The 26,748-nt window shown below is 43.6% G+C and overlaps 1 protein-coding gene across 4 annotated transcripts in view; it reads right to left on the bottom strand.

Moving 5' to 3' along the window:
- Positions 1-26,748, bottom strand: part of LOC126267068 (muscle, skeletal receptor tyrosine protein kinase-like) — a 590,423-nt gene that overhangs the window by 10,937 nt on the left and 552,738 nt on the right. For all 4 annotated transcript variants that reach the window (XM_049971921.1, XM_049971918.1, XM_049971919.1 and 1 more), the window contains 3 exons: positions 23,647-23,774; positions 12,085-12,258; positions 10,140-10,298 (listed from right to left, as the gene is read on the bottom strand). In XM_049971921.1, the coding sequence (XP_049827878.1) occupies positions 10,140-10,298; positions 12,085-12,258; positions 23,647-23,774 (461 nt within the window). The remainder of the gene's footprint in view (positions 1-10,139; positions 10,299-12,084; positions 12,259-23,646; positions 23,775-26,748) is intronic.

The following is a 26,748-nucleotide window of genomic DNA, read 5'->3' as shown; positions in this document are numbered from 1 at the left end:
GGCAAATAGGGGAAAGAAATAAGAGGAGGAAAATAAATTGGCTAGCACAGTAGATGAGCAGAGACTGCATCACAAAGGATGGTGCATTACTTTCTGGGCAACCCTCGTACGATTCTCGGTTGGTGATGTAAGGCGCTATGAGCTTGATCGAGGTAGTTCTGCAGATGCCCGACTGCTTTTAAATTGGGGAGTTTAGTGGCCAGAGGAGTACATTAGACCCATCCAGGTGCTCTTCGAACCACGCACATACCTTGGGAACTGTGTAGCGCGTTGTATTATCCTGCTCGTAGTTGCCATTTTTCCGAGGAAAAACAAGCTGCATGTAGGGGTGGGTATGGTCCGCAAATATCTACTGTGCCTTTCAGAAACCGAGAGAATGTCATGAAAACATTCCCCACCCCATAACGCTCCCCCTCCTGTTTGGACCAAAAAAATGGAGCAAATGGATCTAAGGACTATGGGAATTAACAACTGAGGTCAACATCCATGCCCAAGGCAGGATTCGAACCTATGACCGTAGCAGCACCGCGGTTTCGGACTGAAACGCCTAGAATTGCTCGGACACAGCGGCCGGCTGCCTGGACTCTTACTGCGTACACGCCAAAGCCATCTGTCCGATGCAGTTTAAACGTGATTCATCGGAAAAGACTACCTGTTGCCAATCAGTGGACGTCCATTTGAGGTATTGGTGTGCAAATTCCAGCTTCGTCGCCGATGCAAGTTAGTCATCATGGATGCATGTACCAGGCGTCTGTTATGGTGGCCCATACGCAGCAACGCTCGCTGAACGGTCATTGAGAGGACACTGTTGGTAGCACCTTGTTTCATCTAGGCGGTCCATTGTTCAACAGCAGCACAATTGTTAGCCCGCAGCCATCGTCCCTCCTTTCATTATGGTCCGTTGTGGACCACAGTTGCTTCGGCACAGGTTTAGCATGCATGGTATACTTCAACCACGGCGACAAAAAATGGCTCTGAGCACTATGCGACTTAACCTCTGAGGTCATCAGTCGCCTATAACTTAGAACTAATTAAACCTAACTAACCTAAGGACATCACACACGTCCATACCCGAGGCAGGATTCGCACCTGCGTCCGCAGCGATCGCTCGGGTCCCGACTGTAGCGCCTAGAACCGCACGGCCACTCCGGCCGGCCCACGGCGACACCCGAACAGTATACAGACGTAGCCGTTTCGCAAATTCTTCCCTCTTGTGCCGAAAGCCAATGATCATGCCCTTTTCGACATCACATAAATAGTTCCGTTTCCGCATTACAAGAGCGACTGCACAGTTTTCCGCGTCCCACTTCACGCTTTTTGTATTCTCCCTTGCTAGTGCAACTACCTGCCATCTGTGAGTAGTTACTGAACACTAACGTCGTACCTTGGCGGGGGTTATATTAATGTGTAAGTGTGCGTCCATTTTGAAGTACATCGAATCGTAAAAAGGAAACCAACTGAACGCGACAGTAATGTAAAAGAACTGGAAGTAGTTAAGTAGAAACAGATAGTCCATACGAAGTAATTATACGCACTTATTCGGTACGTCAGGAGTGAAACAGCTCAATTCATGGAATCAATACTAGAAATAAGAATAATCTTCACAAGGATTTAAAGTCACTTAGTCTTGTGTAAAAAGGTGTGCATTATTCAGGAATACACTGTGTGGAGGGAAGGCCTTATATACAAATTTCTCCGCATCATACCCTGCAGAACAATGGCCCGACTGATTAACAGCATGCTAAGTGATCGGAAGTTCCAGGTAATCACTGTAAGCAACATAAGTAAGGACAGGAAGCTGAACAACGGATTGCCTCAAGGATCAGTTCTTTCACCCTTACTGTTCAACCTATATCTATCTGATCTATCTGACACTTCGTCCAGAAAATACTGCTATGCCGATGACCTGGCTCTAACCATAAAACACCAGCAAATGAAGACAACAGAAGAGATTTTAGCCAATGACCTGTCTGCATTAGACAATTACTTCAAAATCTGGAGACTCCAACCCAGTGTGAGTAAAACAGAAGAATGTTGCTTTCATCTAAATAACCAGTTAGCGAACGTAAAACTGGAAGTAAGTTTCAGAGGCAGAACTCTTCGTCACAATTGGAACACAAAATATCTTGGTGTCATCCTGGATCGTACACTATGCTTCAAACAACACCTTCTTAACTTAGCTCAAAAGCTGAGGACTCGAAACAACATGCTCTATAAGCTATGCGGAACTACCTGGGGATCTTCAGCAACCACCCTGCGAACTTCAGCTCTGGGCTTGGTGTACTCAAGTGCTGAGTATTGTGCACCTGTTTGGATGAACAGTCATCATACAAGGCTTGTTGATACCCAGCTGAATACGACAATGCGCATAATACCTGGCACAAGCTGATCTACTCCAGTTTATTGGCTTCCACTGTTAACCGGTATAATGCCTCCTGATCTACGCAGATGTACTGCCCTTATGAGAGAATTCCACAAGATCTCCAGGAATTCTAACCTACCCGTGCATAGCGACCTGCCACTTTTAAATCGCAAGAGATTGAAATCACGCCATCCAACTCTGTGCGATGCTGCTGACATGGTTGCTAAGAATTTCAAACCTCTTGAAGAATGGAAAGGTCGGTGGGAAGCAGTGACAGATGTGCACCTGCATAACATCTTCTCAGGTGCTAAACTTCCAAGTGGATTCGATTTACTACGCAAGACCTGGTCTACTCTCAACAGAATCCGTACCAGCCATGGGCGATGCAGGGATGCTCTCTTTAAGTGTAAGAAGCTGCCTGATCCAGCTTGTGACTGCGGGACTCCATACCAAACTGTTCACCACATTGTCAGTGAATGCAGGATTCGAGCCTATCACGGTGCCAAAGGGGACTTCGTGCTAGCATCTCCAGATGCAGTGCGCTGGATTGAAGGACTGGATATTCAGTTGTAAAGACAAACTTAAGTTTCTTGTGTGTCAATATGTTCATATGTATACACTCCTGGAAATTGAAATAAGAATACCGTGAATTCATTGTCCCAGGAAGGGGAAACTTTATTGACACATTCCTGGGGTCAGATACAACACATGATCACACTGACAGAACCACAGGCACATAGACACAGGCAACAGAGCTTGCACAATGTTGGCACTAGTACAGTGTATATCCACCTTTCGCAGCAATGCAGGCTGCTATTCTCCCATGGAGACGATCGTAGAGATGCTGGATGTAGTCCTGTGGAACGGCTTGCCATGCCATTTCCACCTGGCGCCTCAGTTGGACCAGCGTTCGTGCTGGACGTGCAGACCGCCTGAGACGACGCTTCATCCAGTCCCAAACATGCTCAATGGGGGACAGATCCGGAGATCTTGCTGGCCAGGGTAGTTGACTTACACCTTCTAGAGCACGTTGGGTGGCATGGGATACATGCGGACGTGCATTGTCCTGTTGGAACAGCAAGTTCCCTTGCCGGTCTAGGAATGGTAGAACGGTGGGTTCGATGACGGTTTGGATGTACCGTGCACTATTCAGTGTCCCCTCGACGATCACCAGAGGTGTACGGCCAGTGTAGGAGATCGCTCCCCACACCATGATGCCGGGTGTTGGCCCTGTGTGCCTTGATCGTATGCAGTCCTGATTGTGGCGCTCACCTGCACGGCGCCAAACACGCATACGACCATCATTGGCACCAAGGCAGAAGCGACTCTCATCGCTGAAGACGACACGTCTCCATTCGTCCCTCCATTCACGCCTGTCGCGACACCACTGGAGGTGGGCTGCACGATGTTGGGGCGTGAGCGGAAGACGGCCTAATGATGTGCGGGACCATAGCCCAGCTTCATGGAGACGGTTGTGAATGGTCCTCGCCGATACCCCAGGAGCAACAGTGTCCCTAATTATCTGGGAAGTGGCGGTGCGGTCCCCTACGGCACTGCGTAGGATCCTACGGTCTTGGCGTGCATCCGTGCGTCGCTGCGGTCCGGTCCCAGGTCGACGGGCACGTGCACCTTCCGCCGCCCACTGGCGACAACATCGATGTACTGTGGAGACCTCACGCCCCACTTGTTGAGCAATTCGGCGGTACGTCCACCCGGCCTCCCGCATGCCCACTATACGCCCTCGCTCAAAGTCCGTCAACTGCACATACGGTTCACGTCCACGCTGTCGCGGCATGCTACCAGTTTTAAAGACTGCGATGGAGCTCCGTATGCCACGGCAAACTGGCTCACACTGAAGGCGGCGGTGCACAAATGCTGCGCAGGTAGCGCCATTCGACGGCCAACACCGCGGTTCCTGGTGTGTCCGCTGTGACGTGCGTGTGATCATTGCTTGGACAGCCCTCTCGCAGTGTCCGGAGCAAGTATGGTGGGTCTGACACACCGGTGTCAATGTGTTCTTTTTTCCATTTCCAGGAGTGTATGTAATTTCATGATATGTCTGTATTAGCCATACGCTAAATAAATAAAATTTTCAATTACTTGCCAGCAACCATAAAAAGCTTAACGACCAATGAAATTCACATTAAGAAAAGAAGGATTTATTGGTGGCCAACTCCTTCTACTCCATTGATGAATTTCTCAATAACGTCTGCACAATTACAGTGCAGTAAAGTGTTCATTGTAAATAAGTATTATAGTAGTTGTATTAAATGTTTATTATCTTATAAATAAATAAATAAACTTATTAATTTTAAATTCAGTGCATTAGTATTTGTAAAATGACTCTTTCATATGGTGTTCATTAAAAAAATGGCGATCATTCCACTTGGGACCTGTGGAATGGTACATTAGGTTATTTGTTTTAGTTGTAAATATTTGTCATGTATTGTTTTTCCGACATGTTCCACATCCTGGAGGACCTCCTCACTACGGATCAATTGGAATGAAAGTAAATATAATCTACTCTAATCTGGAAGTGAAAAATAATTTACGTCAGATTAGGACGAGAAATAAAAAAAAGAATTTAAAAAATGTTGTTACCCTCGTCGTAATTCCACGAGAGGGCAAATTCCGATCTCTCGTTGCAATGGGAGCTTTTATTCTTGTACCTAAATGCGACATTGCTAGTGTAGTGACCTATGGTGCAGTAAAACCCGGCCATAACGTCACAGACGGGCAGTGCATTGGCAGAGGAGGAATTTACTGGAGGCAACGACCGGCATATGAACTGCAGTCGGATTTGCAATGGACGCCACGCTTACTCCCGGTATGCGCAATTCACCCGCTGAGCTCCAGGCTGCATCGCAAATATCTATCCGTAGGAAGCTGAGGTGAGTGAACGGGGACGAATCGTTGCTTTCTCTTGTCACACTTTCAAGCTCCACATTTCCGATTTCACTTTTCTTCAGAGTATCGCGAATAATACTAATTTTTAATATGTTGTCCACTGAGGGACCGTCAGTGTGGAATGAGGGTAACGAAGACGGAAAGAGCTGTCAATAGACACTCGTGTTCGTTGTGGTTTGCTACGCTTGTAAGGTGGACATAATGTCGCACCTTACAAGCACTCATCCACATACTTTGCCGTGATCTGCAAACACAATTAGGTATCATGTGATAGATTGCACATCGTATATATGAATATATAAAGGAGACTGGCATTGTCACGTACGTCTTGTAAATAACTGTTAACGTTTATTGCATGAAAGGTGACGGAGTGTCTTTACTATAAAAACGGCGTAATGAATGATTGCCTATACTAGTAAAGGTTGGAACGTCAATAGAAATGAAACGGCTGGCGGAAATGAAGCCCTAGGTGGAAGGCCCACACAGATGTGTTGGTCCTGCTTAAACAAAGGAAATAGCAAGGCGGATGTCGTAACATCTAAGCGCTTGAAGCACAATAGGGTCGCGACCGGCCGGTTTTGTAGCCAAACCAGAAGAATTATACTTCGGAAACGCTGAAAATCTTGGACGCAGGTGGGAGGAACGAAGAAGCGGCACCTCGGAAAATACGCATGCTGGTTTATTTCCAAGGATTTTTACTCAGAAGCGAACCATTGTACGAGTGTACGTTTATCCTTGTAAACGTTCCGCGCTGGACGACAAAAGACTGAAATATGGTTGGTTGGCGTTCGGAAGAATCTGTAGAGAGGGAGGATATTCCGTGGTTTCGAGAATATGATTCGTTTTCGGAATTACGAGGGTGGGGAGCCAAGTCTTGCTGGGAAGCCAGCGCTGGAGAGACGTGGTTTTCGTTGTGAGCGCCTGTGTGTGACAGTCGGTAGAACACAGCTTTGCTGAGACAGACGGACATGCTGTCTTTGCTCTCAGGAGAGATTATAGTTAGAACAGTTAGGCACTGCACTGTTGCGAACTTATATGATTGTGGACTAAGCCTCTGGATTGGAAGTCGTCGTTGAGTACGCAGCGTTCAATGATTGATAGCACTTCTGCCTATACTTAACGTTGAGACGTTATCTGAACTCCGTCCTTTGTGGTTGGGAGTTCGCTTTACTCGTCTGTAGAACACAGAGAGAAGAAGACAGTATTAGAGTATATTAGTCAGAGGACCGCCTTTGCCGTCCTAGTGTTTGAAAGAATTTTATTGCGGCTGGAGTTCTTCCATCGTCGTAGACGAGTACGAAAACCATCACTTCGACGCACCGGACGGAGTACACACGATGATATCGCAAATTGCTTCGGCTTAATAGGGCTATAAAAGCTAAACAGCTGTGATCACGTTAGTTTATTCCCACTGAGGTTCCACACCACCGTAGATCATCTCTGAAAATAGTGTTTTCTAATGTTTGGTATGTAGATGATGTCAGTCATTATTGATATTAGGCCACGCAGTCTTAACAAGGGGCAGCATTGGTCAATTGATTAGTAATTTTACTTAGAAAATGTAAACTTTGTAATCTAAATGGTTTTTTAATCTACAATAAATATATAAGCAGGAACGATGTTTACCATTTGGTAGGATTAGTCGCCTTCATTATTCATTTATCTTTAGATTGTAATTTATAGAATTAAGAGATCCTAAGATCTGCTTCAGGGGGCAGTCAGACAGGGCCAAATCTTCATTTTAACAAGCCGGCCGCTGTGGTCTCGCGGTTCTAGGCGCGCAGTCCGGAACCGTGCGACTGCTACGGTCGCAGGTTCGAATCCTGCCTCGGGCATGGGTGTGTGTGATGTTCTTAGGTTAGTTAGGTTTAAGTAGTTCTAATTTCTAGGGGACTAATGACCACAGAAGTTGAGTCCCATAGTGCTCAGAGCCATTTGAACCATTTTTTTCATTTTAACGTTTATTATTTTCCGTTGCCCACATTCATTTTTACACCCGCCTGGAGTAACATCTTGGACACTTGAGGGGAACATCACGTTTCTTGGCAAAGAAGTGTTTCCAAGGAACTAGCACGTAAAATTTCTTTTTTTATACTTTATACATGGCTAAGACTTTGTCACATTTTAATTACTTTGTAAATATGTCAGTCTTGTCCATGTTTTTTATTCTGAGTGGTAATTTGTTTTACCACATGATCAACGTGTTTTCAGTATTTACTCGATTTGCAAGCTTCGTGTTTAATTTGTAAATTACGGAGAGTGACCACTCACTCATGAGATCCGCGCGGGCTAGCCGCATGGTCAAGGCACCTTGCAACAGTTCGCACGGCTTCCCCCTTCAGAGGTTCGAGTCCTCCCTCGGGCATGGTTGAGTGTGTGTTGTCCTTAGACTAAGTTGGTTTAAGTTAGATTAAGTAATGTGTAAGCCTATGGACCACAGGAACTTACCACTAACAATCATTCCCAAGAGAGCATTGTTGTATAAATAGTGCATCAAACATTACAGAACATACTTCAACTAAATTAGGAGAGAAGTCACGGAATATTTCATAAATGCGAAAGCGAAAAAAAAAGAAAAGTATTAAGACGGGTGAACACGAACCATCTGCTTCACACGTCGTTACTTTCATAAATCAACACACATAACCACTACACCACGATGACCTGACTGAACCTCTTAGATCTCATGAAGGATTTAACTGGCGATATGTCATTAATTATACAAATCGTACCAATAAAGAAATGTTTTTATAAATCTTGTATGTGTGGTTGCTCTGAAACGGCATACTTTCATAACATGGAAATACGCAGGTGTTCATACGATTCAATATGGTGAGTCCCAAGACCCTACATCGAACGCTAGGGAAAATCTATACTGCCAAAAGATCAGAAGTTTTACACGTTGACAATGCGGTCTCAGGCTCAGAAGAATTTTATTGAATATTGCCCCAGATAATTGAAAATGAAATCGAAAAATGTATCAAATATGAGGTGAGTAATGTACTTGCCTCGGGAAATGCACACCCGTGTGGTTGAGCTCGATCGGTAGTAACCGATAGGTGGCAGAAAATTTCATCACATGTACTTACCCGACGAGTGCAGGGAAAGTGGTGGTGCCAAGTTTCCGATTACCAGTGTTCACACCATTCTCGTGGATTAAATTGTGTCCTACGGAGTGAGGGCACGTAACGTTATTGATGAAAATCCATTATTCTGATAAGGACGTTAACTTCAACAGCCCCCTTAGTGCTATTCGAGAGGAACAGAGTGCGTACAGATGCCGGGTTTTATCCTCTCATCTTACAGCACATCATCACACCAAACTATATACAGTCACCTACACTCAAGAGATACGTTTAAGAAGACACAACCAGCACACGTCGCTATGGAAGGGACCATTGTGACACAGAGGAAAAAAAAGACGACGGGGTCTCTCGTCTGACAGCGCCCTTTCACTCCGCCATTCATCCAGTACTTTAATTCTGCAAAGAAAATGTGTCCTTTATTGATTGGTTCTTATGTCTCATAAAAATGGTACTTCTCATTTTTGAATTATATTGTTCTTGTGTTTCATGAAAACATAATTGCTTGATGCCTGTTCTATGTCACTTATTCAGCTGAGTTAAATTTTAAACAAATGGTGTTTCCAATACACTGATGCTCTTTTTGTGTGGCAATGTTCTCGGGGGACCTTGAAACGTTTTTCGATATTATGATCCATTACCAAGATCCAGAGGTTGAAAGTTACCGTGGTTATTAATCTAATATATGGTCAGAAGCGCAAATTTTATTTTAACTGACGTATTGAACAGATGACAAGGTTTCTGGGGTCATCAAAAGGGTTCTGGGGTCACCAAGCTATGGTTTTAGTATTTTTTCACCAATAAAACAAAACGCGCAGTCTCTGCACAATGGACGCTTTACCGTATACACATATGCTCAAAGTGGTGCGCCAGTGACAAAAAGGGGGCTACAGAGAATATTAACGTGCCCGAAAGTAACTTAAAATGACGGAAAAGTTATTTAAAACTGGAAAGACTGCAAATACTAAAAAATGTGTCTAATAACATTTTTATGCTTTTAAGACACAAATTATAAGGCGGGAGTTTTCGATGAATTCCTATTAACGAGCAAAGTATCCAGAAAAATATGTAAAGCAAACGATTTTGTGTTAATCTCATATTCCTCGTACTTGTTTGTTATTCATATGTATCAAATTATATAAATACGTCGAAGTACATAAATAAACTGTCAAAACTTTACTGAACTATAGAATTCGCTTTATATAAGAAGCACACCTCGCTGTAGCAGGCAGAGGTCGCAAAATAAGAAAGACTTTGAGAGAAAAATGGGGAACCAGCTGAGCCAGTTCTCATTACGTCGTCCTCAACAACAGTTTTGACATGCCAACATATTTGCGCTGTTTGTGTTGAAAAAGAGTAGCAGAGGTACAGTAACGGTGGAAGGGAGAGGAGATAGTGCCAGTGGGAAAGAAAGAGACAGTGTTTGTGACAGAGAAAAGCTGCCAATGAAAGTGAAACAGAGATCGACGAAAACAATTGCGGTGGGAGTCAGATAGAGAGGAGATATTAATGTTTAGCAGACCACGCCATTCCCTGGGGCCTGAGACTCTTATCCGCCTTTAGTAATCATAGCTCTGTCATCAACAAATCTTGATATTCTTTCGTCATGGACCTTAGTCTCACTCCTCAAAGCATCTTTTATATCCCTCATTGCTCCAGTTCGGATTATACCAATTGAATTTTGACTTAAGTCTTATTGATGGTTTTGTACGTTCTTGGTGGATTACATTAATAATTCCTCACTGAATTTAATGCTGGTTTCGCAATGCGCAGTTGGCTGTACTGACCTCCTCGTTGGACTGTCCGTAGTAGGGCTGCTTGCCGAGGCTGAAGATCTCCCAGAGGACGACGCCGAAGGACCAGACGTCGGACTCTAGCGTGAAGCGGCCGTACAGCACGCTCTCAGGTGCCATCCAGCGTACAGGTAGCATCCGCGACCCGCCCACCTGCAGCAGAGGTTGCGGTTTACTAGCGGTGAGATATTCGTTTGTAAAATTGTCATATGACTCAGTACACGCCTATTCTAACAGGGCACATATTCAATAAGTGACAGCTATCCAGTGTGTTGTGATCGATGAGGAAGCTATTCTGTGCACACTCACACTCATAAATTAAGGATAATTGCAGAATCCGGTGCAACACAACGTCGCACTACACAAAACTGGCGCTAATAGCATAGGCACATAGGGAACACACACGGCACAGATCTGTAACTCCACGGTATTGGTGATAAGTTGAGAAAACCGTCCTGAAACACATGTGCTACTGTTTCCTGCGCATGTACCCCGCACCAATACGTACAGAGGCCGCACAAGAGGTTTGCATACTCTGTACCAGGTGCTCGAGCAGCTGCTAGAGTATAGCCTCCCATTCTTGCACCAGTGGCTGTCGGAGCTCCTGCAGTGTCCTAGGGATTTGAAGAAGTGCAGCGATACGTCGAGCAAGAGCATCCCAGACGTGCTCGATGGGGTTTAGATCTCGGGAACAGGCAGGCCACTCCATTTGCCTGATATCTTCTGTTTCAAGGTACTCCCCCACGATGGCAGCTCGGTGGGGCCGTGCGTTATCATCCATCAGGAGGAAGGTGGGACCCACTACACTCCTGAAAAGGCCTACTTACTGGTGCAAAATGACGTCCCGATACACGTGACCTGTTACAGTTCCTCTGTCAAAGACATGCAGGGGTGTATGTGCACTAATCATAATCCTACCCCACACCATCAAACCACGACCTCCATACAGGTCCCTTTCAAGGCCATTAAGGAGTTGGTATCTGGTTACTGGATCACGCCACATTACAACCCGGCGAGAATCACTGTTCAGGCTATACCTGGACTCGTTCGTGAACATAACGTGGGACCACTGTTCCAATGACCATGTACTGTGTTCTTGACGCCAGGCTTTACGGGCTCTCCTGTGACCAGGGGTCAGTGGAATGCACCTAGCAGGTCTCCGGGCGAATAAACCATGTCTGTTCAGTCGTCTGTAGACTGTGTGTCTGGAGACAACTGTTCCAGTAGCTGTGGTAAGGTCTCGAGCAAGGCTACCTGCAGTACTCCGTGGCCGTGTGCGGGCACTGATGGTGAGATATCGGTCTTCTTGTGGTGTTGTACTCTGTGGACGTCCCGTAGTGTAGTGCCTTGACACGTTTCCCGTCTGCTGGAATCGTTGCCATAATCTTGAGATCACCCTTTGTGGCACACGGAGGACCCATGCTAGGACCTGCTGTGTTTGACCAGCCTCAGGTCGCCCTAGTATTCTACCCCTCAAAACGTTATCAATATGTGTTCTTTGAGCCATTTTCAACACATAGTCGCCACTAGCACGTCTGAAAACATCCGCACACTTACTCGCTGCACCGTACTCTGACATGCACCTACACACGTCTGCGTATGTGCACCGCATGGTCAGACACCGAGGTGATTTAAACCCGCAAACTCCCCCACCAGAGCGTTGTTTCACCATGTATCAGCATTATCCTTAATTTATGAGCATGAGTGTATTATTGGTAGCTGTTCTTTGTATTCAATGTGTTATACGAACTGTCAGATTCAGTTTAGAATAATTGGCACCACACACATTAAAATTAGTTTATACAGTTAATGTTCGCGTTCAAAAGTAGGACAGAGAAGGCTATTCTAGATCAGAAAGGAAACTTTTAAGCTGAGTGAAATAAGGCAGGAAGAGATTGAGGACAACACGGAACTGCTTGACGTCAGCAGTGGTGCTGACCTTGTAGTAGTCGCAGGTGTAGACGTCGCGGCTCATGCCGAAGTCTGCGATCTTGACGCAGAGCCCGGCGCCCACGAGGCAGTTCCTCGCCGCCAGGTCTCGGTGCACGAAGCGCTGCGCCGCCAGGTAGCTCATCCCGTCCGCCACCTGTCGCGCCACCAGCAGCAGGGACTCCTGCAGGAACACGGGTCAGTGCTCAGTTCTGGCCAGTAAACGAGGCTCCATTCTTATTAAAAAAGAGGTGAGCACAACGTTGATTTACTTTCATTTCGTGAAATACAGGGACAATTAATTAATGAAACACAACCACATACGGCAATGGATGCTGATTGTTTGTACATACCTCATTAGCCAAGATCGCATATAGCAAAACAGATACTAGTTTCGACCGTTCCAGGTCATCTTTGGAGCTGAAAGATATCGAAGAGGAGAGTTACTAGATAGGAATTGCAGTCAACATTAATGGTATTTACAAGAATTTAGACAAAATGTTTGAACAGTACGCACCAGGGTATTAAAAGCGGTCTCTAAGATAAGAGGACACTTTTTTGTCAGCTATTATAAGAAAATGAAACGGCTGCAGCCGTCCTTATTTATTGTGTAGCTACCAGTTTCGGCGCTTCATTGTGCCATCTTCAGGCCTTAGTTGATGCTTCAGGGATTATCACGATTTATATACGATTCATATTCCATTGATAGTGACCGGGCCAAATAATTCACGAAATAAGCATCAAACGAAAAAACTACATAGAACGAAACTCGTCTAGCTTGAAAGGGGAAACCAGATGGCGCTATAGTTGGCCAGTTGGATCGTGATAACCCCTTAAGCATCAACTAAGGCCTGAAGATGGCACAATGAAGCGCCGAAACAGGTAGCTACACAACATATAAGATCATAAGGACGGCTATAGGCGTTTCAGTTTCTTACAATAGTGAACAGCCCTCGTCCCGAAGACCTCCAGTAAAAAGCATGGACATACAAAAATTTTATCAACTGGCTGTTAACAGCCAACTGGAAATGTGTCCCCTTATCTTAGACAATGCTTTTTATATTCTGATATGTACTACTCAATAATTAAAAAAAAGACTTTTTTAAATACCATTAACGATGAATCCATTTTTCTGTTGTAACCTTCCACTTATCTTTCAGATCTGAAAATAACCGGAAACGTTAGAAACTAGTTACCTATATTCCTATACGCGATCGTGGCTAGTAAACATTTTACAAAAGGATCAATATTCGTTCAGACAACAGATCGCTGTCTCTTCTCTGACAATGGCAGGTAATGGAAACATATACAACGTTATTATAAACGACTGAAACTATTTCATAAATTCAGTGGAGTTACGCAGCGCAGAGTGGCCGCGTGGTTTGAGGCGTCATGTTACGGACTGTGAGGCCACTCCCGCCGGAGGTTCGAGTCCTCACTCGAGCATAGGTATGTGTGTTGTTCTTAGCGTAAGTTAGTTTAAGTTAGCTTAAGTAGTGTGTAAGTCTAGGGACCGATGACCTAAGCAGTTTGGCCCCTTAGGAATTCACACACATTTGAACATTTTTGAACTGTAGTTACATTAATTTATATATTGTCACAAACACTCAACACACATATATAAAAACTCAAAAAGTTTTGTACTGCTACAATCACACTTCAGATTTCTGCATGAGAGCGCAGCAGTGAGAAACTAAGTAAGGTGGTGAGAGACGCCAAGAAAATCTACTTAGTGCTCGAAAATTATTCATTTCAGTCTCCCGTAACATGCAACGACACTTCAGAACGAAGTTCAAGGAAGATCCATCAACTGACGTCTGATTCGGCGATGTGTACCTCTGAAAGGGGAAATCAGTGGGTTTACCTGCACTGAGTGAGCAATTGGTCGAATTAGTGCGGGCGAGTTTCGTACGTAGCACACACAAGCCGACGAACAGAGCAAGCAGCTGTGTGAACTTCACGTACCAAAAGGACGGTGCTCCACTTCGTCTCCATTACGATGTTCCTGAATTATTGAAATGGAAACTGGCAAGTAACCCCTTGACGGCGAGTCGCGAAAGAGCTGTAATGTTTGCGGCATTCGATGCCCCACATACTGTGTGCCATGCACCCGCAATATTGGCTGCTGTTGGCAACAGGTGGCGGCACTGGGGGTTTCCAGTGGTGGGCAGGGTTTGAGTGTAAGGAGCGTAACTGAACTCCATACTCGACGAGTAGTTCACGTCATTGCTGTAGTGCTGGTGGTGTTGACACAAAGCAGAGCAGTACAAACGATAAAGGAAAAGCAAACGTTGCATTATATCGACAACAGTTACCGAAGACAAGGAACTTCGAAGAGTGAGAAACAAGTGGTAGATGCAATATTAGCGTTTCTGCAGATCTACATCTACATCTACGTGATTACTCTGCTGTTGACAATAAAGTGCCTGGCAGAGGGTTCAATGAACCACCTTCAAGCTGTCCCTCTACCCTCCACTCTCGAACGGCACGCGGGACAAACAAGAACTTCAATTTTTCTGTGTGAGCCCTGATTTCTCGTAATTTATTGTGATGATCATTTCTCCCTATGTAGGTGGGTGCCAACAGAATGTTTTCGCAATCGGAGGAGAAAACTGGTGATTGAAATTTCATGAGAAGATCCTGTCGCAACCAAAAACGCCTTTGTTTTAATGATTGCCACTCCAATTCACGTATCATGTCTGTGACACTATCTCCCCTGTGTTAAATCCACGTGATAAATTTTTGGCTACAGTGCGAAGAGAGGAAATTATGCCTCTAACAGTTATAAACATTACGTATTCGACGTATGAAAAAACAGTGAAAACTTATAAATATTAATTATTTATATAATATTCTATGATGTAATTAGACATATCGATGTGTATCATACAAAGACAATGATAATTGTAAATTCCTTTTATGATCTGCGTTTGTCTTCCTTTGTTTTTACTTTTTATTGGATGGTTTTTGTAGGTTCAGCACGCAAGACGCATATCAAACTGAGGTCTGTTAAGAAATTATAATTATTTGTTAATTATTACTTGAAAATAAAGTTCATTATTATTATAAACATGAGTGAATAATTATTTGTAACTGTAATTCCTCTCTCAGTAAGCATTATCTGTGTTAATTGTTTCTTTCCGCTGCAAGGAGCGCAGCCATTGATGATAGCGATTTGTATCGCGTTTTTGTCTGTGCTTTCCTTAGAAACAAATCAAATGTTTGCTTGATGAAGTCTAAATAGTGCACAATACGAAAGTAGAGTTTCTGTAAAGTTTAATAAGCAGTTAAAATACTTATTTGGTCTAACAATAGAAAGTCTCTATCAATTCTCTGCCGCCATCTTAACAATTGTCTCAGCGTCAAATTCAAATTACGCAACTCTGCAGACATAAATGCTGAACGTAATACAAATGTGTAAAAATAAATGTGCACCGGTGGTTCCGAACTCATTTTAATGAAAATGATATGAATCAGATTGGTTCTTTAAAAACAGTGCTAATAACACGATCGTTATAACAAATTTTTCTAGCTGATGTATGGAGCCGAAATTAATTACGCACGAGTTGCGAAGAATATTGTTTCAGGTAACATACGTCAGTGTTGTGCGCGGCTGATACTCGGTGGTTTTAATGATCATTTTGCTGAAGATAACTGTTTCCATCATAATCCATAGCTGTATAGAAGCCGTTGTATGAACTGTGATTTAGTGACACTCACACAACTTACAGACAACCCTTTAACATGACGTTAACTTGGAGTTCTTTAGCAACTTGATCAAATCTTTAGCCGGGAGAAAAATTATTTAGTAATTACTCAATGTAATAAAATAAGATTATCATTTCCATTTACAAATTAGTTTAATGCTAAACCACTGAAGAACCCAGCCAACGCCACACCTGTTTCACGAAAATACAAAATGAGCTGCCCTTCTTTGTACTTTGTCATTCGTCAGTCCCACCTGATGCGGATCCCACACCGCACAACAATATTTCAGAGTACCGCAGATGAGTCAGTGGAATGTGTGTTGTCCTATAGGCTCCATTGTGTGTAAAACGTACATGAGGAGTACAACGATGAACAAGTGAAAGCGATGCTGAAACATGCGTCGAGCCATGCAGTTCATCATCCTTGTCGTACAGACATGGAGCCACAGATCCCGTTTACAGTGATACGTAGTAAAGCGCAATGTTGTCCAAGAAGCGGGTACTAAACATAAGTACGTACGTGGAAGACCATCAGCAATGTAGTGAAAAAACAATTATGAACAGGTTTTGAATAAGTTCGTTGCAGTATGACCATGTAGTGCATAAGAAAAACTACGGACATTCAAGGGAGGATAAGGCGCCAGGTGTTATCGCGTTTAAGTGGTGCTTGATACGATTTTCAGGATGTGCAAGACGGTGACCTTCTACCTTACGCATACCCAATTACACGCAACATAGATTACAGTGATTTTAAGGGAAGCAATAAATGGTTACATTACTTCATACAGTGTTATAGAGTTGGAAGACATAAGATAGCGACATTCCAAATAAAGCGTGAACTTGACGATGCACAGCAAACTGCAAAATTTGGTCTAACAGTTATAGATGATTTAAACAAACTTATCTCCTCGTCCAGTAAGGAATTGGTCACGACCAGTCGGGACCTGGGGAGGTAATGGTTTTGAAAGGAATCCTGAAAATCAGAGGTGTCTAAATCAACTGACATCAATGCCTCAAAGCATTCATAGACAGTTATACAGAGTGTTAATCAGGTTGGTAAAGTGGGTAGAAAGTTATTTATTGTGCTGCGAGAAGTTGGAGGTGCTCTTCCCTCTACTGTTCTTTCTTGTTTGCGTGATCTTGCAACAGCAGTAGGGAATATGTATGTAACAGCAAGCGAGAAGGGGGAAACGGGCGTAACAGAATTAGAGCTATGGTATAAGAACTGATTTGGCCAGTAACTGGTCGAAATAACATGCTTTTTCTTGATTCATGGTCTGCGTATGAAAATCATGCTCCTTTAGAGCAAAATATCCCTCCTGAAGAATGTGTAACGTTGTCATTCATAGCACTGGGAATCACAGTTTAAAACATATTATTGCACTATCTGCTGCTACCCGCCAGGGTAGCCGAGAGCGCTAATGCGCTACTTCCTGGACTCGGGTAGGCGCCCCGGACCTAGAGCGAATTCGCCCGGCGGACTAACGACGGGGATCGGTGTGCCAGCCAGCCTGGATGTGGTCTTTAGGCGGTTTTCCACATCCCGCAAGGTGAATACTGGGCTGGTCCCCACGTTTCGCCTCAGTTACACGACTCGCAGACATTTGAAACACGTTCGCGCTATTCCGTGGATTCCACTAGACGCAGACAGTTGGGGTACACACATTCCATCGCGGGGGGGATATGGGGTGGCGACAGGAAGAGCATCTGGCCACCCTTAAAATTAGCACGCCAGATCTTTTTAACCATAACAGCAGCCCCTGCAAATCGGCATTAATGCTTGGAAAGAGAGAGAGATCGCACTATCTACTGCTGTGCCTTAAAATATAGCCGGTTTCACGATAAGCTCCATGAGAGACTGTTCTGCATTTGGATGCATGTCATCACATTCTATCGCTTCTCATCACCCCTATATACCAACAAGCTTCTATATGGATTCTTTAAGAGTGGATATCTGGCTGAACGCCCCACAAGCTTTGGAGTTCGCTTTCGATCTTGATAACACGAATATTTGTGATAACTGTGGCACGCCATTTTTCATTCGTAGTTCATGGTGCAAGTTAATGGTTTGTTTTGAACATTTCTTGAATGTGGGTGATGTCCATTTTGTGAAATGTGGTACTTTCATCCCAGAGAAGGTTGATCGCTGCACCTCCTTTTTTGCCGCCCTCCTGATGCATATGATGAGTTACAACAGCTAATATTTTTTTCTTGTCATAATTGTTAACATAACACTTTCAAAAGTGTCTTGCTAAAGAGTGAAATTGCAATCTCGCATTCAAGGGGTTCCTTGTGAGAAACCGACTGTTTGGTCGTGATATGATTGTAGATCGGCACTTCAAACAAAGCGTCAAACTGATGATGCACAACGAAGTTCGGAATCTGCCTGAAAATTTGTAGATTTGTGTGGGTGTTATATGAAAGATTCAGTGTTTACACTTCCTCTAGCAACAAACCTACCAGAACTGCGGGCTCGCATCAACAGTGCTCTTGAGGAGACTGACAGAGACATGCTGAGTCGAAAGTGTGAAGAACATGATTATCCTCTCGATATCTGCAGAATCAGAAGATGGCCACAAATGGAGCACTCGTAATACGTGAGAAGAACATGATATTCGACTTGATATCTACAGAATCAGTAGGAGGGCAGGTATGAAGCACACGTAATGTGTCAAAAACTTTTTGAGTTTTTCCATGTGTGTATGTCAAATAATATAACAACGGCAGATCTGTGAAATCGCCTCCGTCTTTTATAATAGCCCCGTATAGGATGTCCGATTTATCTTGAATAGCCCAAACACGATTAAAAACCTATTAAGCAAATGCTGTTTATTTAGCTACTCTTTTGTAACTTTGTTCGTTACGAAGATAAAAATAGCACCGCTTCTTTTTTATGTAACACCCTATATTTTTTATTCAATGATCCACTTTTTCTCCTCAGGACATGTTCAAAGTCATATCACAGTGGACCACTCTCGTAAACATCATGTTACTGAAAACGTAATACAAAACTGACTTTGACGCTCCTGTAGTAGCATGCGTTGCAGGTATCCGAGGTAGCCTAACTGTCCAGTTGCTGAATTTGTCAGTAAATAAATAAAAACGCGAGAAAAGTGCTCACTATTCATTCTGCCGTATTCTGTTGAGGGTTTGTGTGACTGCATTGTACACCAACGAAGAGAAGTGAGAAACGCTACTCATTTCTGAAGTATGTATGTTAGCATAACAGTAACTGGAATACTGTGTTATTTACGTGTAGATGTATTACAGTATTCCGGAACTTTAAAAAAGTTGAATAAATTTTTATGGGAAACGCATTACTTTTGCTTTACTGTTCGACCAATTAGCTCCTTGTCAGCTGGTAACCAAGAAATGGTTTTGTGGAGTATCTATCTACAAATATGAGACTGGTTCGAGGATTGTTCGGCTGACAGACCGTACCTCTAATTACAAATATTTATTTCGAAGAAACTATGCTAGAAACATGTATGTGGTTCGCTGTAAATAGCGGCTTAACTCTGATGTTTTTTAGGAATTCATATTCACATGTGCATCGATTGTTGTCCCTAAGTGATACTCAATTTATGCATGTCTTTGTCAACAGCTGTTCCGTCATCGCCTCTACAGCATCTGGAATACGTGCAGTAAGAATTTGTGCATTAGCCAGTAGTGAGCGCTTAACGTAACTCCATGAAAAAGATCGATTATGTCTGTAGCGCCTTCATCGCCAGTGTAATATCCTCCTTGCCATTGTAGTCTTGTACCATAGGAATCAAGGGAGAGGACGTTGTTTGGTCGCCGGTATCCTCTTTCTACAAAACAACCGCACACTTGGATTAACAGGATTCTTTATTTACATGAACAGGAAGCTACTTATCTCTAAGAGAGGCAATGTGGTGTGGTACAAACTTTTCCGTCATAGTTCTCTTATAGACAATATCGCTATTACAGCTATTACATCCTTTAGAATCGCTATGGGTGAAGTACAAGTCCCGCTATGTAATGTTGCTGCTTAAGCCCACTCTGCTATGAATGACAGACGGCAGACTAGAATGTGAGTGACAGTGAGTTAATCCTTCAGACAGATTGACAGAGACTGAGTGACTGAGTGAGCTAATCACTGAGGCCCTCTGGTCAGCAGCGGCGATCTAAATACTTGCAGTCGAGAGGGCGTTGGAGGCCTGTTGCTTGCGAGTCTGTCTTCGGCCTCTCTCCTGATAGGCGCGCTTGATACAGCGCCTAATATCGATCTTATCGCTACATCTTTTGCATACGGGTGTGCTGACGACAGCTTACACCAGCACATTGTCTGTTGAATGTGGTGACCATGATGTTAGAACGTCTGTTCAGACAGATTTCATTTATGAACTGGTGAACAAATAACCCCCAGTGTGGCAACACACCATTTGCTGAATCACTACTCATGGCTGAGTTTCCTGTACCTGAAGTGTACATGTGGAAGTGTATTAATTCGACGCGCAAGTCGCCGAAGGGGCGTCAAATCGAAAGACTTGCACCAGGCGAACGGTCTACCCGACGGGAGGCCCTCATGCTGCACGCCAAATGGGATGAGATCACAGTGGCGTTGCAACCCTGTGTTATCCTCAGAGAAGGATTGATTCATCTGGGGATGCCAGCAGTGTTAAAGATTGTCAAGAACATCACCATGCTGGACATCGCACAGCAAGTTGTCGTTTTCCATTGCTAAATGTGTGTAACTGAACCCCCTGGGTGAAAAGATGGTTTTATTGACGCGCTTTATGACTCTTCCTGAGGCCCTTTCGTGTCGATTCTGTGCATTAGTGTGTCCGAAATGTTTACCTCGGCCATCCATAATAAAACTGCGTGATTTCAACGCCGGCCACCGTGGTTGAGACCCCCGTAACAGGGAGATCAATAGAAGGAGTAAGATGTGGGTTGGTGGAGATGTGATGCCCTTTTCACGTGAGAACCGTCTACTGTGGCGCTTGGTAGAATTCTGGTGAAATTTAGTGCCAAAGTGACTTCACTGACCGTCATGAACGTGAGAGCTTGCTGTTTGAAGGGCAGGTGTCGTCACAGGGCGCCACGCTTTTGCATCATTACACAGGAGGCTTGTAGGTACGTTTGATCCAAATTTCGAACTTCAGGGTCGCAACTGGGAAAGAATGGTAAGGTTAAAAAAAAGTTGTGCTCTAATTTTACTGTGCAGCGTAGATGTGGATGTAAGATGCCGTACAAGAGGACTACAGGGAGCGAAGGATTCAATACTGTGAGCGATTCGAAGGCTTAATTCATGACGATTGCGACTTTTTAAGGAAAGTTCACTTAATGCCAAGAAGAAATTGAAACGGGAGAGGAGCTGTAAACTCCATTCTGTGCACAAGGGTTCGGTATATCCACATGTACAAACAGGTAAGGAATTACATGCACTATTAAGTACGTGATATTGTCTTTCAACATGTGATTCGGTAGTATCGTACCTAGCGAGGTATATGTCGACATGAGACATCGATTTACCTTTGATTCAAAACCTGGTTGGAGGAAGAGATATGATATAGAGGAAAATGTGCACCACCTCATTACCACCGATACGTCTGATCTTAATTGGATAAGTATCTGTATTGGCAATGGGAACATGGAAGAGCAACTATCTAGGTCTTACGTACTAACACCAATCTCTTGGGGAACATTAAAGTGTAGAGATAATTAACTAAAAGTATACTTCACTGAAGACGCTACAGTGTTTAAACTCTGATGGTGTCTTCAGACTGAAACAAATACTCAACATTGAGGCAACAATGGAGATATTTAAGTTTGCTTAACCATAGTGTATCTAGGAATAAAAGATGTTTGCCTATCGGCATTTCATCCTAGCAACCGACTGTAGAATCATATGAAGGCATACGCACTTGAGGTCATTATGAGCAGGATCTGGCGCTTTCTGCTATATTTGTTATCGTGAGACAGCATGTTGTGTTTTGAGTCCTACACAGTAAATGCTACACAATATGTTAGTGCTATCTGGAAGATATTGTTGATTCCTAAGCGACAGAATTTTATGGCTAGTAAAACTGAATGTATTTATAAAAGTAGATGTATCACATGTGGACTATTAAGCCGCATTTCACCGGTCGCGCAGTATCTTTTAACGTGAAACGGAAGAAGGTCTTTCACCATTGAACATGTGATATTTGCAATTAATTGAGTTTATTTAATATCTTGCTAAATTTACCTGCCTTCAAAATGAAAAATTGTGTTAATTTCTAGTAGCTTCTACTGCAAAATGTATTTGACTTGTAACAGGTGTTCGATAATATTTCAATTTAATTTCATGTCATTTAGTAACTGTTGGTGTCTATTAGAGTAATAATGTATGAGATAGAGTTTTAAAGACCGTATTTACATTATTATCTCGATTGCTACGCTTATTTCAATTGAATATTTGTTCCTTGGTAGAAAACCATTTTGTACCCCGGAGCATTCGTCACATTTCCAAAAACCTAATTTTCGGGAGTAATTTTTATAATTTCAGAAAAATACTGTGACACACAAAAAGTAAAAGGCATCATTTAAAAGTGGAATAAGGAAATACCTAATTTATCTTACAGGACTGGGTATTGTCTGAAACCTGCTCCCCGCCACTCTTTCTAGTATCCTCTTGTGTACATGAGCAAACGTGCGAAACTTCCTGAGAGATTAAAACTGTGTGCCGGACCGAGACTCGAACTCGGGACCTTTGCCCTTCGGGGACAAGTGCTCTACCAACTGAGCTACCCAAGCACGACTCACGACCCCTCCTCACAGCTTCAATTCTGTCAGTACCTCGTCTCCTATCTTCCAAACTTCGTTGCAGAGTGAAAATCTCAGTCTGGAAACATCCCCTAGGCTGTGGCTAAGCCATGTCTCCGCAATATCCTTTCTTCTACGAGTGCTAGTTCTGCAAGGTTTGCAGAAGAGCTTCTGTGAAGTTTGGAAGGTAGGAGACGAGGTACTGGCAGAATTGAAGCTGTGAGGACGTGTCTTGAGTCGTGCTTGGATAGCTCAGCTGGTAGAACACTTGCCCGCGAAAGGCAAAGGTCCCGAGTTCGAGTCTCGGTCCGGCACACGGTTTTGATCTGTCAGGAAGTTTCATATCGGCGCACACTTCGGTGCAGAGTGCAAATCTCATTCTAATAGACGTGCGATACAGAAAAGATTATCTGAATGTAAGGCTACTGACCTGGACAGCGTGAAATTCGTCGCAAGTGTTTTCTAACAGCAGAAAAGAAAATGTCATTGACTGTGATTACTTTTGTTACGGCGTAAAGTTAAGCGCCGGCACGGCAGTCGGAAATGATGGAGAAGAGATGGCTATGAGAAGACGTCAGGTAATCGCTCGCTGACCTACCGCTCTCCAGGACAACAACGCGACAGCAGCGGCCCCTATGCGAAGAAGACATATGCGTCGCGGCCGACTGGCTTCGCTCCAGTTGAATAGTAGCTTCAAGACTAGCGATTTGGTTTGTAGCACAGACTTGGAATTGTTTATGCTGAAGAAGTTTGGTTATTTCGTATATCGCCCTTTGTTTGCGAAACAACTGTGTAACTGCAAAAGCTAAGTACTGTAATTTACTTTTTGGAATAAAACTCATTAATACGTTTTGTTTGAATGTTTGTCCAGCAAACCGAGCAAGTGGGGTTCCTAGACACCACAAGTTTCAGACAAAGCCAAGTGTCTGTATTGAAATAGGTGATACAAGAAGTAAAGAATATAAACTGAACATTGCAAACAGATTAGCATTCGCAGATGCTGGTGCAAGTAACACCACACAGGATGCGAGAGTGGAACTGTTCACTGTTTGTCGGATGTTGGTAAGGAGGTTAGCTCAACTGGCAATACTCACTTTGTTGAGTGGCGGCAGTCCTGGCAGCGGCCGCCAGAGCGCTCTGCTGTTGGCACGCAGCACCTCTGCCAGGTCTCCGTGAGCCATGAACTCGAACACCATCCACGGGCTCGCACCCGGTCCGTCTCCTGAGGTAAAAAGAAAGCGTCACAGTTATAATCACTAATATTATCTCTGTAATTAGTTCTATAATGGATCGCTGAGCATTTGTCTAATAAAAGGGCGACTCAGGCAGGCTAAGAATACATATCAGAATAATAACGTATTTAAGAGGGCCGCACAAGTTCGAAACGTCTTGAGATACATTACATTCAGGAGACGACTCGTTGCTTCTCAATACTAAAAACAAAAGAGTAAATCCAGAAACCACAAGCGGCGCAGAATGGAGGGTTCTCTCGCTATATACCTGTTGTGGGGCCACATTAAGTAACATAAATTTTAAGTGGAAATAAATAAGCTCATTTCTCTGAAATGCACCACCTCTTTCTCCAAATGACACATTATACCCCAATGAAGAGGTGGAAACATGTAGAGGAACTTCATTTTCTGATACAGTAATTCACATGCAATGGTCGTCATCATCTCGTTTCACTCATTTTCTACGTGTGCTGCTGAAATGAGTCACATCATATGATCCTGCTAGATAGCAGTGCGGATCCGTGGCCAGGCGTAGGGGTAGCATATTTGACTAGTAATCTGAATGTCTCTGGTCGCGGAGAAGAACCCAGCCACGGCGATATGTCCGACGCACCAAATAATGTGATTCAACTGCAAAAGACATCCAGTTGCGGTACTGGCGTGCATATTCCAGACTTCCAGACAGTCAGCATTGGTGCATTAACAAGACTTATGCTGAGGGGGCTCATACACAGCAACGTTCGCTGGACGATCGTTGAGGAGACACTGTTGGTAGCCAGATGGTTCATCTCGGCGGCCATTTTTTGAACAGTTATACGTCTATTCGCTCGTACACTCCTCCGCAGCTTTCACCCCTGCCATCTAAGGTCATCAGTCCTCTAGACTTAGAAGTACTTAAGGGGGGCAGGACGTCAAACGGACCGACTTGGAGCAGGAGAGGCATCACAAGAAATATTAATTTCCAGTGTCTATACTTTTACAAATAAATTCACTAAACTTTGTCAGCATCACCAGGAAGGATTCAGGATTCACACTCATTGCAGTGGAAGTTCGAAAACATAACAAAATATTTTTTTTACGTGTGAAATTTCATCTTTTTTTTCACTTACTAATGGCTGAATTTCTTGCTATAGGTACACTTTTCTTCAGAAGTTAGAGAGATTCTCTGATGAATTTTGCACAGCATACATACCATACTTACAGGTGTATGAAACTCTAGAATTTATTTAATTTATGAAAAAACGAATGATCTGTTGTATTTTAAACTTCATGTTTAGAAAAAAACCAAAATTTTGTAGTTAATTACCTCAACTTTTACCACAGTTTTGAATAGATTTGGAAAATTTTGGAGTTTCATATACCTTTAAGGATGGTTTGTATGCTGTGCAAAATTCATCGAACCATCTCTCTTCCTTATGAAGAAAACTGTACCTATAGCAACAAATGCTCCCATTAGTAAGTGAAAAAAATGATGAAATTTCACATGTAATAAAAATTACTTCGTTATGTTTTCGAACTTCCACTGCTATGAGTGTGAATTCTGAATCCTTCCTGGTCATACTAACAAAGTTTTATGAATTTATTTGTGAAAGTATAGACAGTGGAAATTAAAATGTCCTGTGGTGCCTCTCCTGCTCCAAGTCGGCCCGTTTGACGTCCTACCCCCGTTAAACCTAACTAACGTAAGGACGTCACACACATCCATGCCCGAGGCAGGATTCGAACCTGCGGCCGTGGCAGCAGCGCGGTTCCTGACTGAAGAGCCTAGAACCACTCGGCCATAACGGCCGGCTTGGATAGCGCCATTTGGCCATGCACGATGCACTTTAACCACGGCGGGAAGCGAGCGGTTTGCAAACTTAGCCGTTTCGTAAATGCTTCCATCTTTTGCACGAGAGCCAATGATCAAGCCATTTTGGACGTGTGGTGTGCATACTGTAAGACCTTCAGTACACACACCATCAGATTATTTGACTTGTCGCTCTAACGAAGTAGGCGAGTGTCAGCAATATGTCTCATGGTCTTATTGTGGCGTGTTTATCTTCTGCCGTTAGGTCAGACGATAGAAATGCCACTTGCACGCTTAGAGTAGCAGATTGACGGTGACCAACTTTAAACAGAAGTTGATTAATTTACACAAACCTTTATTAAAATAATAACAAGCATAAAAATTACTTAACTTGGTTCTGGATGCTATTTACAATTGACAATCTGAAGTTCCTTTGGTATTGGTACGTTAATCTGATTCTCACATATATCTCTGATATTTGACAAAAGTGTCTATATATTTATCTTCATGGCTATGTACAGGAATATGGTAATCTTATTGGGCGCAGACTGAAACTTGACTATAGACTGGTACAGACAAATGTAGAACTCATACAGACTGGTACAGACTAATGCAGACTGTTACAGACTGGTGCAGGCAAATGCAGACTGACAGATCGGAGGTCTGTGCACTCGTTATAATACCTCGCGCGTTCATGTATTACTGCGCGAGTGTGATCTGCGAGGAGAAAAGGTTGTACATTAGCAGCAATCTCATTGGCTGCGTTACATATTACTACGCAGATCGGCGGAAGCAGAATTTGGTCCGTCTCTATGGCAGCGCCATCTCGTAGTGCGGAGATGGACGATCGCTGTGCCTGCGCTGTTGTGCTTAGCAGGGCGCTCCCTAGTGGGAAAGTTGTGTACGCGCTGACTATGCGGAACTATGTACACAACAGGACGTCAGATAAATAGGCCCGTTCCTGCATTATGGCTAAGACTGCAGTGTTCTTTGCGTCCTCCTGACATGCTTTATGTAACCTCCATTGCCGCCACTTGCCGTCTGTGAGTGTTTATTACATGTTGACCTCTAGCACTGGCAGTAGTCACTTGTGACTGGACCGTGTATTTTGCACACCCTACAGATGTACAGTACTGGAGTAGCTCGTTTTCAGTTCCCCAGACTGTCAAAAACTG

Source organism: Schistocerca gregaria, chromosome 4, assembly GCF_023897955.1.
Source record: "Schistocerca gregaria isolate iqSchGreg1 chromosome 4, iqSchGreg1.2, whole genome shotgun sequence".
NCBI lineage: Eukaryota > Metazoa > Arthropoda > Insecta > Orthoptera > Acrididae > Schistocerca > Schistocerca gregaria.
This window is presented reverse-complemented; position numbering and strand designations above follow the sequence as displayed.